General features: G+C 45.7%; 1 protein-coding gene across 1 annotated transcript in view; it reads left to right on the top strand.

Annotated features, from left to right (window-relative positions):
* The window catches only part of KPNA3 (karyopherin subunit alpha 3), an 88,436-nt gene that overhangs the window by 39,349 nt on the left and 33,242 nt on the right, over positions 1–15,845 (top strand). The window contains exons 3-6 of the mRNA XM_054015042.1: positions 14,743–14,832; positions 15,105–15,134; positions 15,225–15,277; positions 15,366–15,461. Coding sequence (XP_053871017.1) covers positions 14,743–14,832; positions 15,105–15,134; positions 15,225–15,277; positions 15,366–15,461 — 269 coding nt within the window. The remainder of the gene's footprint in view (positions 1–14,742; positions 14,833–15,104; positions 15,135–15,224; positions 15,278–15,365; positions 15,462–15,845) is intronic.

Raw genomic sequence — 15,845 nt, 5'->3', positions numbered from 1 at the left:
CAATAGCAGAAATTGTCCATCCCAAAGTGAGTGCACATAACCCACAGGAGCCCCAAAATGGTGAGTAAGCCTAGGGGCAAGGGGGACTGATTGTTTCAGTACTGTCCTCTGGGGTTCTGTGCCTTGGGGAGAGCCAACAGCTGCAGGGGGCCGCTATACTGAACAGTGTCCCCACATTTTCCACAAGATGAGTTCGTCCTGGAAGATCTCTCACTGCTGAGGGTGACCTGGGAAGCAAGGGAGGGTCTTCTACTACAATGCAGCGTCTGCCTGGCCCATATGTAGCTTGCCTGTGTGCATCAATGGTCGTCTCCCTCCCCCCCACCCCCACCCACCCCCAGCCAGTCTCAGTTTCTGCATGAGACCTTTGAAGAGATCACCGAGGTTGATTACTGTGATGTGAGAGAGCACACCATGCCCTATTCCGCATCTAGGCATGCATGCAGCCCTTACCATCTTTGTCCCAAGAGCCTGCACCAAACAACTTCCTTCCCAAAATAAAAGCCGCTTAGTGGGCACCTCCTCTGATGTTTGTTCTTCCCCAAGCACCGTCCGCTGCTACTGGCTATTTTCCTCCTGGCTTGAAAATAGCTCCTGGCTGTATGCATTTAGGGATGCTGGGCTGTCTCCCTCCTCCTCATCACCCTCGCTCCCGCTTTCCTCCTCCTCCTCCTCCTCCTCCTCCTGCCTTGTTGAACTGGGCTCTGAAGTGAAAATGGTGGTCTTCGGAGTGGAGGTGGGGTCACCCCCAAGTATTGCATCCAGCTCTTTGTAGAAACAGCAGGTCGCGGGGGCAGCATTGGAATGGCAGTTTGCCTCGCAGGCTTTGTGGTAGGCATTCCACAGCTCCTTCACTTTAACCTGCACAGCAGTGCGTCCTGGTCATGGCCCCTTTCCATCTTGTCCCTTGATATCTGCCCGAAGGTATCATAATTCCTATGGCTGGAACGCAGCTGGGACTGGACAGCTTCTTCCCCCCAAACACTGATGAGGTCCAGCACCTCGCCATTGCTCCATACTGAGGATCGCCTGGTGTGTGGAGGCATGGTCACCTGGAAAGATTTGCTGAGGGCACTCCACGCCTTGCTGAACAAACAGGAAAGGGATTTTCAAAATTCCCAGAGAATTTAAAGGGTGGGTCTGATGGTTGGTCACCTGAGGGCAGGGCAGTAGAGTTCAAAGTGATGACCAGAGTGGCTAGAACAGGCATTGTGGGACACTTCTGGAGGCCAATCAGGGTGTCCACACTGGCACTGCGACGCTCCAGCCGGGGTGTAGCAAGTGTTTATGCTTCTTGTGGAGGTGGATTACCAGGAGCGCTCCAGCTGCGGAGTCCGGGTGCTCTAGGTGCCTTGTCAGTGTGGACGTGTCGTGAGTTTGGGCACCCGGGGCTGCTTTAATGCGCTCTAACTCGCAAGTGTAGCCAAGCCCTGAGTTATTACAGAGAATTCTTTTCCAGGTGGCTGGCGGGTGGGTCTTGCCCACGTGCTCAGGGTCTAACTGATGGCTGTATTTAGAGTGAGGAAGGCATTTTCCCCCAGGTCAGATTAGCAAAGACCCTGGGTGGGAGTTTGCCTTCCTCTGCAGCATGGGTCACTTGAAGGTTTCAACTAGTGTAAATGGTGGATGCTCAGCAACTTAGTCTTTAAATCATTCTTTGAGGGCTTTAGTAAGTGACACAGAGGTGAGGGGGTCTATTACAGGAGTGGGTAGGTAAGGTTCTGTGCCTGCAATGTACAGGAGGTCACACTAGATGATCACAATGGCCCTATTCTGATCTTAAAGTCTACGAGAGAATCTGTGTGCCATGTGCCTGAGTCCAGAAGTTTTCTCCAAGCAGTGTCTGTTGACTCGCACATGCACAGTATTTCCCCTCGTGCTTCTGAATGAGGGTATAAAGGTGGTGCGGCTCGACACCACTCCAGTTCCCCCTTACAGGCCTGGCTCCACTCGATCTACAGGCTGACCAGGGACCTTATTGACTCCAGAGTTATCGTGTCTTCAGAAGTGCTTGCCTTTCTTGCTTGGTAGTCCAGTGTGTCCAAGGTCTTGGTGAGAACCCCCTTCACCCTTCTCAAACTGAGGGCCACCATTGTGACATGTCTCCCTTACATGATGGGGTGCCCACCTGGACCACCACACACCCCAGGGTACATGGACACCATGAGAAGCCAGACTGCACATAAATTTGCTGGAGCTTGAAGCAGTCCACCTAGCCTGCAAGTCTTTCCCCAGTGGAGGGATGCTGTATCTTCATGCACCCGAAGACAGTATGGTTTATGAAAGGCTTGATCAGAACCCTCCCACTGGTCATCAAACCCACGCTCCACTGGGACTTTAACCTCATCCTGTGAACTCTCATAGGCCTGCCCTTCGAACCTATGGCAACGTATGCCATGACCTACCTCTCCATGAAAGTGGCATTCGTAGTAGCAATCAGTTTGGCCAGAAGGGTCAGTGAGCTACTGGCCATTATGACAGACTCTCCTCACACAGTATTCCACGAAGAGAAGGTCTCCCTGCTGCTACACCCCAGATTCCTCCCGAAGGTTGTGTCCAAATTCCATATCAACTAGTCAATTCACTTACCTGTGTCTTTTCTGAAACCCCATGCCTCTCTTGAGAACAAGAAACTACACTTCCTTGACCTCCGATGTGACCTGGAGTTCTACCTGCAAAGAACCAAGACCATTAGACAGTCTCCAAGGCTCTTTGCTTCCATAGCAGAAAGAGCAAAGGGCTAAGCTATAGCCTTACAGGGAATTACTAAGTGGGTCTTGGGATGCATATTGGAATGCGGTAAAATAGCAAAACTTACCCCTCCCAGGGGTCTTACAGTGCGCTCCATGCGAGCGCAAGCAGCCCCTATGGCATCTTTATTGGACGTCCCATTTCAGGACATTTGCAAAGCTGCAACTTGGCGATGTATCCACACGTTTATGGCACGCTACGCCCTGATTCAAACGTCAGCTGTGGATGCAGCAGGAGGAAAGTCTGTATTACAAACTACTCTGCTACCAGTCTCCTTGCACCAACCTCCACACTGATCACTGCTTGCAAGTCACCCATGTGTAGAATATACACTCAAAGGAGAAGAGGTTACTTACTGTAACTGGAGTGATGCACGGTCCCTATGTGTATTCCACTATTCACCCTCTTTCCTCTTCTTTGGCCTTGATAACATTGCAGTAAGAGGAGGAACTGGAGTGGTGTCAACCTGCACTACCCCTTATACTCTTGGTTGCTAGCACAGGGGGAGACACTGTGCATGGGTTGGTCAAAGGATACTACTTGGAGAAACTTCTGGACTCAAGCATGTAGCATGCATGTGCACCCACAGGTGGAATACAGGTAGGGACCACACCTCTCTAAGAACCTCCAGTTATAGTAAGTAACCTCCTCTTCCGTGTCTTACATACTATTCCCCAAAATAGTAGCCTATTTTTGCAAGGGCATCACATTGTTGGCTCATATTCAATTTGTGGTTCACTATAACCCCCAGATCCTTTTCTGCACTAGTACTGCCTAACCAGTTACTCCTCATGATAGTGGAAGGATCCCAAGAATGTGTGGGGAGGGATGCAGTTCTCACCCTCTACTGTGAAGACTTTAATGGTTGGAGAGCCCACATGAACAGTCTTCCTATGCAAATGACTTGGTCCCGAGAAGATTTGGGGCTCCAAATCAATGTCCTGGAGTGCAGTACTATCAGGCTAGTCTGCATTATTTTCTTCCTGTTCAAAATTCTACAGGAAGAATCTACAGGTAGATTGTGATGGAAAACATCTCTGTGATGCACTGCTACATCATCAAGCAGGGGAGACACGCCTGTCTGATTCTGTCAGGAGGCCATCAACTCTGGACATGGGGCTACTGACCTGGGATAACCAGGTAGTTCATCTCGTGGAAGTCCGCAACAAACAAACATGAAGAGATCCTCAGCACACTGTCTGTAGCCGATCACAAGAGGTCCATATGAAATTCTAGGATACTGCCCAGATTTCATCATAGAGGGGTTCCCATGATAGACCTGTTTGCCACCCAGGATAATGCCAAGTGTCAGTTTGTTATATAGGGGGCATGAGCCTGGGATCATTGCCAGATGCCTTCTTTCTGCAGTGGAGTCCTGGATGCCTTTATGCCTTTCCATCTATTTCCCCTGATAACCTTGGTAACTTCCAAAATCAAGAAACAAAGCCACTATTATTCTCATGGCTCCATCCTAGATGAGGCAGTTTTGGCTGACAGACCTGCTGCAGATGTCCATTTAATTGCTGATCCTGCTCCCAGACTGTCCGGACCTGATCTCTCAGTACCACAATCATATACTCCTGGCACTTGACAGCCTGGATGTTGGTTGGTTGAGTGCCACACATGGACTGCTCCAGACATGTCCAGGAGATCTTGATACAGAGCAGGAAGACCACCACCAGATAACTTATTAATCAAAATGGAAGAGCAACTGATTTGGGCAAGTCAGCAGCTCCTGAACCCTATGCAAGCTTCAGTACTGCAGTTCTCTGACTACTTGCTGCATTTGTAATGTTCCAGCCTGTTCAGTTCTATTGATTCATCTCGCAGTGAACTTGGCTTGCCATCTGCCTGTGCAGTTGTTCTGACTTTCATCCAATGGCATCAAACTTCCTCAAGGCCCTGTTAAATGCTTACTCACCAGAGAAGCTGCAGCTGCCTGGGACATCAGCATCCTCCTCTTGACTCATGGGCCACTCTTAAAGCCCATTTTTAGAGTGCTCCTAACTTATTTTTACTCTGAAGACTCTTCCTAGCTGTGGTTGTTTTAGCCAGGAGAAAGAGTGACTGCCGAATGCTTATGGCTGTGACCCTCCATCCACGACACTTCATAGGGATAAGGTGGTGCTTAAATTTGGCATAAGGTTTATCACAAGGTGGTCTCTGAATCTGATGGAATTCCATCAACTTGTCTGTTTTCTTCCTGAAACCTGACTCTTGGTCAGGGGAAAAGTAGTTACATACAACACTGGGTGTCAGCAGTATGTTACATTAATACATTGACAGAACCAAACCATTCTGTCTCCCATTTTATTTCTGGCTGTAGCCGGCTGTTTGGAGGGCCAGGCCATCTGATCACAAAAATATTTAAGTGGATAACACAGTGTATCTTGCTGGGTTACCACTTGACTGGTGTACCTCTTTCATTGAACATCAAGACTCACTCCACCAGAGTTCAGGTGATATCCTTGTTCTGCTTCAGGAATATACCAATTGAGATCTGCAAAGTGGCGATGTGGAGTAACCAACTGACTTATCAAGCTTTAGGCCTTGGACTTAGCTACCAAAGCAGATGTCAAGTGTGGGAGTGGTATGACAGTCTTTCTAATGGAGCTGATACTCCCCATGCCACCATCCAGGAAGGGTGCTGCTTGCCAGTCCCCAACAGTGGAATGTAAACTGACAGATACTCAAAAGAAGAACACGGTTGGTTACCCTAGAGTAGCTGAGGCTATTCAAACGGTTGTAATCACTGTGGATCCCACAATCCATCTTCGCTTTAGGAATTCTCAGCTACCATGACATTGAATTGCAAGGGAACTGAGGGATTATCCTGGGTGCTCCTCCTTTATGGCCTTGCACAGGACCATGAGGTGTCACAAGGCCCTTTCATGGCCTCAATGGACATTGCTGTTCAAAATAATCTGATCTCGTGCATGAGATTCACACTAACAACATCTGGAAGAACCACAGCTAGTGCAGGGTATGTAACTGTTTGTTTGTTGTTTTCACATCCAAAAAACAACTATGCACCCTACAAATAAAAAGTGATTACCATCACCAGTTTTTTGCAGGCTAGAAAATAGATGTCTCTGTTTCCATTACATTTAGATACTCCCATTTTCACTAAATTCTTCAGCTGTTTCTAGTCTGGTCCTCCTAGTTTTTCATTGGCAACACTTGGAGAAAATTAGGTCCAATTTTCTCCTAAATATATAATTTTCTTTAAACAGTTGAATGCAATCCTCATTCCCAAATTAATAAAACTAATGAATGTAAACACTGTTGGGGAGACTTTCACCCAAGTTTTGAGTTGGGTCCTGAGACATGGAGAGGTTTAACCACTTTTGTATCTCCATTACAGCCCAGAATTTGTGGAGCAGCCTAGAGTAGCCAGAACACACTGCACTGTGCAGCCATGTTCCCTTCTTTCCCAGGGGGCACAGCTACACTGGGGGCTGTGTGGGAAGGTGGCATAGGGCTCTGTGTCAGCCCTGAGCTAGTGGGGTAAGCCCTGAACTTCATGAGATTCCCTGGTGAGGAAACCTGTCACTAGAGTGGCATAAAGGAGACCGATCCAAGCCTAACAATCCACAGCTTGAGTTTTGAAGGATCAGTTTTGCAATAAAACAGAATCTGTTACCTGGTTTTCCCTTTCAGTAAACTTAATACAAATATGTTATTAATATTGTTTTCTGAATTCTCAGATTTTAGTTTATAATTTCTTGAATCAAAGAACCCAAAAGAAATCAGTATCTAAAGAAAATTCTAAAGTTGTCTCCTAATTCTTACTTCCTTTACATTTTCCTGCATATAGGTTATGAAACAAAACACCTACTTAAGTGCCATTGAAATCAACTGAGGGCTGGTTTTGAGAATAGATGCCTACTTTTCATCCCCATCATGTGCCTTTTGCTTAATGTCCTCCAATTCAGCAAAGCATTGTGATTATATTGGGGCCTTAAACTGGAGGCACACAGAGGGGATGAAAAGTAGTGCTATTTTCTTTACGATATTCCTGTATGTAAACCTTTATTTATTTTTATATATATATAAATAAATAAAAAATATGGAAAAAGTTTCCATTGCTGAGTCTGTGGTTCCTTTTCTGTGATAACTGGCAGCAGAACTAATTAAAGATTAGAATATTGGGGCCCCTTATAGTTTGTCCTCCTCATCTCTTTGCATCTTCTGACAAGGACAGTCACGTCAGAAGTTTGCCAGAAAATGTTTGGAAGGTTGAGTCTTAGTGTAGCCTACTTCTCTGCCTTGAGGTTAAGCTTGTTACAGCTTCACTGCTTATGTTTCTTGTAGTCTAAATGCACTTAGACCTTCCTGAGATGATGTTATGGTTGAGTGTACAGAAATAGGAATTCTTGTCTGTTTTGCCTTTTAATAAAATATATAATACAATAAAATTCCACTAAATGGTATTACCTCATCCACCTTGTCTCTCAATATCCTGGGACCAACAAGGCTACAGTAACACTGCATTCTACATTTCAGTCACAATGGCCTTGTATACACTGCTAGTAGTTGCTCTCTTGTAGGTTAAGAACATAAGAATGGCCATACTGGGTCAGACCAAAGGTCCATCCAGCCCAGTATCCTGTCTACTGACAGTGACCAATGCCAGGTGTCCCAGAGGGAGTGAACCTAACAGGTAATGATCAAGTGATCTCTCTCCTGCCATCCATCTCCACACTCTGACAGACAGAGGCTAGTGACACCATTCCTTACCCATCCTGGCTAATAGCCATTAATGGACTTAACCACCATGAATTTATCTAGTTCTCCTATAGTTGTTGCCATAGGTGAAGCTGTATGAGTGTTGACAACAGTAGGGAATTTTTGCAAACTTTCTTTACTGTAGATAGGGCCAGTAAAGGCTATCCCCGTGAGTTTTTATGTGTGAGGTATAGAGTAAACTATTTTATGTTGCAATGGTCAGAGGTGGGGGGGGGGGGGGGAGGCTAAAAATGTGTTTATAATATAGCAGGATCTCACCTATGGAAGCTTTAGTTTAGTTTCAGGAAATATTATGAAAGTGCTACAATTAGCACCAAAATTTAAGTTTTGCTTGGAAGGCCTTGCTGCGTGTCAGTTTTCACAGAATTGTAGTCTCTGAAACAGAAAAGAATTACTGGCATGAATTGATTTTTTCCCCCCGTACCTGCCTCTACTTCCATTTCCTCCTATCTTCGCTTGCTGTTTTTGATTTTTGTTAAAGTTGATATCTGTCCCTCTGACCCAGCTTCCTCAGTGAGTTTATTTTACTATCCGGGAACTCAGGGAAGTTGCCTCTTTTGTGTAGGAGTAGCTCATGGTGTTACCAATCAAAAGTTAAAAAATCACAAGCCAGACCTCCCCCCAAAATCATGATTTTTTCCCCCTGAAGATTATATTGTGGGTCTTTTTATAATTCCCCTTGCTCAGCTTCAGTGTGAATGTTGCACCCTTCCCAAATTTATAAAATCTTATTCTGATCCCCCCGAAGGAACTCTTGTGTTTGCTGGAGCCCGGGAGGGGAAGCGCCCACCCAGGGGCACAGGGTCTGGAGGCTGCCCATCAAACCATGAAGCCGCTTGGGCTTCAGGCAGCCCCCTTGCCTCCGGACCCTGCGCCCCCGGCCGGGCACTTCCCCTCCTGGGCTCCGGCTGCTGTGCTCCTCCCCTGACTCTTCAGCTCTGTTTAAGAGCCGAGCTGCCGGAGCGCTCCGGCTTCAGGCAGCCCCCTTGCCTCCGGACCCCGAGCCGCGGGCCGGGCACTTCCCCTCCCGGTCCAGCTGCTCTGCTCCTCCCCTGACTCTTTGGCTCTGTTTAAGAGCCAAGCTGCCTGAAGGCTACCGGCTTTGGGCAGCCCCCTTGCCTCCGTACCCTGTGCCGCCGGAGCAGAGCAGCTGGAGCCTGGGAGGGGAAGTGCCTGGCCGGCGGCTGGGGTCCAGAGGCAAGGGGGCTGCCCGAAGCCGGAGCACTCGGGCAGCTCGGCTCTTAAACAGAGCCGAAGAGTCCGGGGAGGAGCAGAGCAGCTGGAGCCCGGGAGGGGAAGTGCCTGGCCAGTATTTTTCCCGGACATGTTTGGCTTTTTGGCAATTCCCCCCGGACGGGGGTTTGATTACCAAAAAAGCCAGACATGTCCGGGAAAAAATGGACGTATAGTAACCCTACTTCAGTGCACATCTGGTCTTGCATGGTCAAGGGTTCTTGATCCCCTTCTCCTATGCCTGGGAGGGTAACTGCAATTGGGTTCTCTTCTCTCCCTCCCTAGGCCTTGTGGGGCAACATCAGGTTATTCATTCCCCTCTTCTCTCTCTTCCCAGGTCTGAGGGAGGACAGCTCCATGGGTTCTTCATCCTCTTTCACTTTCCAGTCCTGCTGTTGCACAGAGGGGGAGTGGAGGAGCAGAGGGCATACTGACCCATTTTTCACAGGCAAGGGGAGGAGCAGAGCTGCATTGAGCTTTCTGTAGCTTCTTCCTCCTGCCCCTCTTATGAACATGGTGTTAGCTGCTCCCTCTTCCCTCAGGAGCTAAGGAGTTTGGGGGTAGGGGAATGGCCTGTCTGCCTCAGGCTGCAGCCCTGATTGGATTGCTCTTTCCTAGGAAGCGGGGAAAGCAGCCAGTCAGAAGGGGTTTTTTTTCCTTCTCTTTTTCCCCCCCCTCCCCCCTCTTCCCATGTGGCTGGAAACCACATGAAGGTCAGAGCTGCTTGTGTCCTCATGGGACTGGCTCCAGCAGGAGCCAAAATTTCATTTTTAATTATGAAGTTGTGAGAGTTGGCAACACAGTTCAGGTGCAGTTCTCTGTTGCTGAGGATGCAAAAGGGAGATGGCCTAGTGATCTCATGGTAGTACGCCAGAGTTCAACAGCAAGCTTGATCCTTTGGTCCCCATGAAGACAGAAACTGAGAACACTGTGGCTTCAACTCCAAGCCGCTTTAGTGCCTGTCTGAAGCATGTTGAAGGAGCAACATCGGACTATGGAGAGAATTCTAGAACTGTCCCGGCCCATAGAGCTTATTCTTATGCAAGCTCTTTAGGATAGGGAGAAAGGGCACCTGAGAAGCCTACCACCCCCCCCCCCCTAAATGATCTGTCCTTGCCACTGAGCAGGGGAAATAGCCTTCCCAAATCAGGTCTTTCATGCTGCTCATGATTCACGCAAGTAGTAGGAAAGACAGTTACATTTACACAACTCAAGAATTGCCAAGGCTGAAACCAAGTCAGCGTAGTATTAGTATCTGCTTAAAAGGATATAAGCAAATACTTTGTCAAAAACTAACTCAGCCAAAGAACAGCACCATAGTCATCTGTTGCTTGCCTAGTGTAGAAACGTTTGACACAAGCCTGCACGTTGACTCAGTCCTTTAGTTTGTGCCTAAAATGGCTTGTGTGCACAATGCCCATTTTTAACATTTTCACAATTAAACCTCACAAAGAAATTTAAAACACTCAGGGCCTGTTTGCACTATAAGAACCACCATGCTTTTGATTGTCTCTCATTATAGGGCCCTTTGCTGTGGCAGACAATTTTGGTAGGTGGATGGTTCTTGTAATGCAGACAAAACCTGACTGCTAAATTGGGGGGTTCTAACCCTGAATTATAGCCTGGAGAGAAATTAAACTGTTAGTATGTTTGTGAAAACTGTCCTGGGCCTCCTGATTTGTGTTTGGCATGTATACAGGTTATGCTTTCCAAAGCACAACTAGCCTGGTTCTTGAAGTAGAATATGGGCCTTCTAGCAGTAGTGTCACGTGAACTGCAAAGGAAAATAAACTTATGCCTTTTACTAAACCTCTGTGATGGATAAAGATGGGTTTTTCAGTCCTGGGGCTTGTTTCATTCCCTGGTTGGAAAAGCCTTAACATACTGTTATTCCCCCATCCCAGTTGGGAAAGCTGTTCTGTTCATGTACAACTTATGATGTTGTTCAACTTAAGTTGTCTAAAGAATCCTTCAACCAAAGAAAGGGAAATAATGGCATGATTTTTCTAATGTAAAAATCAAATACAGAAAACATCTAAATAAAATCAAGCCTGAACTATCTTTATGTATCATAAATAGGCAATAAGGGCATAGTCACCATATCCAGTAAGGTGTGTATAACTGTGACGGGATCCATAGGGTACAACCTCAAACTGTGGGACTTCTGTTCCCTCTTAATCTCCTAGTCTAGGCTGGCTCTCACAATGCTTTGCTCTAGTGACAAGCAGCAAACACCTCGAGGTGCAGTTATCACTTAGCCACCAGCATGCAGTAGCTCACCCAGCTACATTGCATGAACACTCTCCAAGCCACTCATGAACTATACGCCAGGAAACACTAGTAAGTCTCCCAAGCCTCCAGCCTTGCACCAGAAATACACCATCGTGCACTGCTCAAGACCTTCTTTTGAACAGTACAAACTTATTAAATAGTTCACCACTTTGTCAAAGGAAAATGGACATGAATCAGCCTTTGTAAACAGAATAGATTTCCCACGCACTTTTGATAAACTCACTGGTAAGGATAAAACATTAAAATAAGTTTGACTACAGAAAGATAGATTTTAAGTGGTAAACATGAAAGGTCAGAGTTAGTTACCAAAGAAAATAAAAAGTAAACATGCAGTCTAAATCCTAAAACTAAGCAGTATTTACATCAAGAAGTTTCTCTCACCCCACTGGATGTTGCAGGTAGGTTACAGCCCTTAATATGGAGGCTTTCCCTTTAAACCTGGGACCAGTCTCCTCAGTTCTAGTCTCTGTCTTCCCAGCATTCTTGTTGCCGTCAGTGTAAATGGGGGAGGAGAAAGGTAATTGCATGATGCAATTTTCTCTTATTTTATACCCTCAGTCCATATGCCTGGAAAATACTAGCCCAGGCATGTCCTGGTGGGCCTTGCTAAATCAGGATATGTCTGTACTGGCAAGTTTCTGCACAACAAGTTATACCACTTTTATTAAAACGCTGGAATTAAACAGCTGTTGCATGTCCACACTGTGCTCCTTGTGATAGTGGAGTGCATCCACATTAGAAGCTCTTGCAAGGGCAAAGAAAGCAGTGCATTGTGGTAGCTAGCCCACTGTGCAACTGGCCGCAGGGTGCTTTGGGAAGGGTTTGCAATGCCTCATGGGACAGGCACAGCATCACATGATGCAGGTTTCCCAATCCCATTGTTCCATGGGCATCCTACTACATTGCCAGCTGCTTTTCAACTGAAGTGTGGGGGGGGGGCAGAGTGTGTAACGGGGAGTGTGTGTGTGTATGGGGGTGCGAGGGGGGAGACTGTGTTTTGGGGGATAGAGAGTGTATGCATGCTGTCTTGTAAGTTCAAACAGCAGCAGGAAGCAACCAGTCTTGAGGCCGGAGGAGGGGGAAACCACAGCCTCCGTCCCCAGCTCTCTGTACAGCAATCTCTCTCTCTCTCACATTCACACACACACACACACACACACACACACACACACACACACACACACACACACACACACACACACACACACACCCTCTCTCTATCTCTCTCTGTGTTCAACAGTAGGAGCATGCCATATTAATGGTTTGCTTTGTGTCCCAGAGCAGATCAGCACAGCATGCAATGGCTGTCAGAAACTGAGCTTTGAAAGGGGAGGGGAGCATGTCTCCAGGGCAGCCCAGTTCAAAACAAGAGCACAGTGGCCACTTGAGGGATTATGGACACTTTTGGAGGCCAGTTGATTGCTTTCTGCGCTGTAATGTGTTTACATTGCCAATATAGTGCTGGAGCCTCTGCGCTTTAAGGCTTACCACTCTCGTCAAGGTGTTTTTTTGATAACACTGCAACTGAGGAGTTTCTGTACGCTAAGGGCTTGGTTAGACTTGTGAGTTACAGCGCATTAAAGGAGCCCCGGGCGCACTAGCTCACTACCCGTCCACACTGGCAAGGCACGTAGAGCGCTCTGACTCCACGGCTAGAGCGCTCCTGGTACTCCACCTCGGCGAGTAGAATAATGTTTGATGCGCCCCCACTGGAGCACCCCAGTGTCAGTGTGAACGAGGTGTTGCATTACTGCGCTCTGATCGGCCTCCGGAAACGTCCCATAATCCCCTTAAGTCAAGTGGCCACTCTTGTCATTGTGTGTTGGATATGCCCTTTGAAAGGTCTGTTTGACAGCCGTCATGCTTATCTGCTCTGAGACAAAGCAACCATTACTGTGGAATGCTGTGTGTGTGTGAGAGAGAGAGAGAGAGAGAGAGAGGCGGGGGGAGAAGGGGAGGTCTGCTGCTTTCTGAACTTACAAGACAGCATGCTGACATGCTCTCAGTCCCCCAAAAAACCCTCTCTTTCTCCCCCCACATACACACAATACACTCCACTCCACCACCCCATTTGAAAAGCACATTGCAGCCACTTGCATGCTGGGATAGCTACCACAATGCACTGCTCTGTGTGGATGTTGCAAGAGCTGCTAATGTGGCCACACCAGTGCGCTGTCAGTGTGGACAGATTGCAGCGCTTTCCTTACTGCGCTCTACGAAGGCTGGTTTAACTCAAAGTGCTCTACATCTGCAAGTGTAGCCATGCCCTAAGCGGCGTGGTAGTGTGTACACCTTGGGAGTTACTCCACAGAAAGCTGCTTTACTGCACAGTAACTTGCCAGTGTAGACAAGGCCTCATAGAGTTGAGCAATCCCCATTCTGTGATGCTTGTGCAACTCTCTTACAGAATTGTATATCTCTTGTTTACAACTCCCTTGCTGATTAATGGTCATTTAACGCCCACCTGGGTGTGGGTCACCTCCTTTGTTGTCACTGGAGAAATAGCAGTGGGTGACTCCCAAAGTCACAACATATTTCAATAACAACCAGACAGCAGAATCTCATAATTTCTTACACACTAATGATATGCATATTTTGACAGAACAGTGGGTTTCAGCACATCATGACCTTTCGTATGATATCTTATAAGGCATGCTTTGTATGAAATATCACAATCATATATGAATGATGAATATGGGGGTTACAGGATGCTCTTTTGAGATATAGTGTGACACCATAGCAGATGATAGTTTGGAGGGGAGAAAGTGTCTTTCTTTAATTGCTTGCATAATGGAGAATCAGAGTTTTTGGAATTAAGACAGTGTAGTTTGCTTTTTAAATATTTAACCCAAAATGAAGATGGAAATATAGTACAGTTGCAGGAAACTATGCACAGAACAAAAGATAGACCATGTCTAAAATGTGGAAGAGAGAGTTTTTTCTGTGGAAGAGAATTTTTTTCTGGTGAATAAACAAACTTGGAATAAAAATCTCAAAACTACAAATAAAACATGTTCGTTTGGCATAGTTGAAACCTTTATTTGAGTTTTTTCCTCTTATAAAAGTAGAAAACTTAGAATATAAAAGGTAGTAAGCAAGCTGATTAAGCAGACTGAACATTTTGTGGATGCTTTAACATTGAAAATGCAGCTTATTCAGTGAAGCTCATCTGAGTAGTTACTAAACAAAGCACTAAGTTGCAGGGTACTGTGTTAGAAGTAGAAACTGTTGTTAATGCTGCAGTGACCAGGGTCTATCAGTGCCAGTGTGTTGGAGCATGTTTGTTTACACCTAGGATTAAAATAGATGTAATCAGGATATCTGAGCAGCTTGTAATAGTCTTATTTACAAACTAATTTTAGTCTTATTTGACTAGGACATCATTATTCATTTCTAATTTAAGTGACTGTTGAGGCAGAGCTATGTGTGCTATAAACTCCACGTAAAATATTGATACTTTTTAACTGAAAGGTGTTAACTATCTATTTTATGCAACGGATTGTAGTATTTTGTCATGGTTCACAAGATACATGCTTATATATAGATTCAAATCTATTTTAGCTTAAGACAAAATGAGTGATTTACAGCTGCCCTACTGTAAAATCAGTCTGGAGTTCCAAATCTCTTTATGTAAACAATCTTATGTAAATTATTTTTAAGTGCCTCTGTTTGACTAGTCAGTATTGATAAGCATTAAAGTGTCTTTAATATCTTTAGAACAAAAGAGATGAACATCTTTTGAAAAAAAGAAATGTCCCTCAAGAAGAAAGTTTAGAAGACTCGGATGTTGATGCTGACTTCAAAGCAGTAAGTTGCTTGATTCTGAATCTGCTTCTAAAACTTAGTTTCTTTGGTAGTGGCTAGAAGACTTTTGTTCTGTTGTTCACTTGAGTTTGAGTCTTATGTTCATTTTTAAAATGCCTGTAGATGGACAGAAAAGGCAAATCCGAGCAGTTACAACTCCAACGAAGTAGTGGAGTGGCACTGCTCACCATTGCTCAAATGTTTAGTCTAGAATGTTTCAGCATTAAATGTAATTTTAGTAATTTGTTGCTAAATGATCTCTCTTTCTTTTCAAGCAAAATGTAACACTAGAAGCTATATTGCAGGTATGTTAAACTTAATATCTTCAGTTTCTTGAATTCAGAATTTAAGGCTCATTTGATGGATTTCTGAATTTGTTTATTTTTGTATTGCAGAATGCCACAAGTGATAACCCTGTGATCCAGTTGAGTGCTGTCCAAGCTGCAAGGTAAAAAAACCCAGCAACATGCACACAGTTGCTACAGAAATTTTCCTTGATGATGTTGTTTACTCATCTGTCTTACTTAATTTTACAGAAAACTGTTATCCAGTGACAGAAATCCACCTATTGATGACTTAATAAAATCTGGAATTTTACCAATTCTGGTCAACTGTCTAGAAAGGGATGATAAGTAAGTATACATTTTTTTTCTTTTCCCCCTTTCCTTAAGTTTTATGATTAAAAGGCAGCACTATTTCAGATGCAAACTTATGACCATGGCCATGTCATGGTCCCACTGGGCACAGTGGGACCAAATACCACAGCATCATTGATCTTGGTTGCTGCACTCTTCCCCAGGCTGCCTGTTTCACCAGCCTACACTTCTGGCTCCCTTCGCTCTTTCTGCAAGGTGGACTTCAGCTCTGGCTCCACTGAACAGTACAGGGAGCATTGTGCTGCTATCTAACTTCTCTTTGAAGGGAAAGCTGGAAAACAAAAGACAGCTGCAGGCAAGTCCCAGCAGGGCAGAGTTCAGAGGGATATGGTGAATTCCTTGGCACACCTTAGAAAAATG

This window comes from Malaclemys terrapin, chromosome 1 (genome assembly GCF_027887155.1).
Source record: "Malaclemys terrapin pileata isolate rMalTer1 chromosome 1, rMalTer1.hap1, whole genome shotgun sequence".
Taxonomy (NCBI): domain Eukaryota; kingdom Metazoa; phylum Chordata; order Testudines; family Emydidae; genus Malaclemys; species Malaclemys terrapin.
This window is presented reverse-complemented; position numbering and strand designations above follow the sequence as displayed.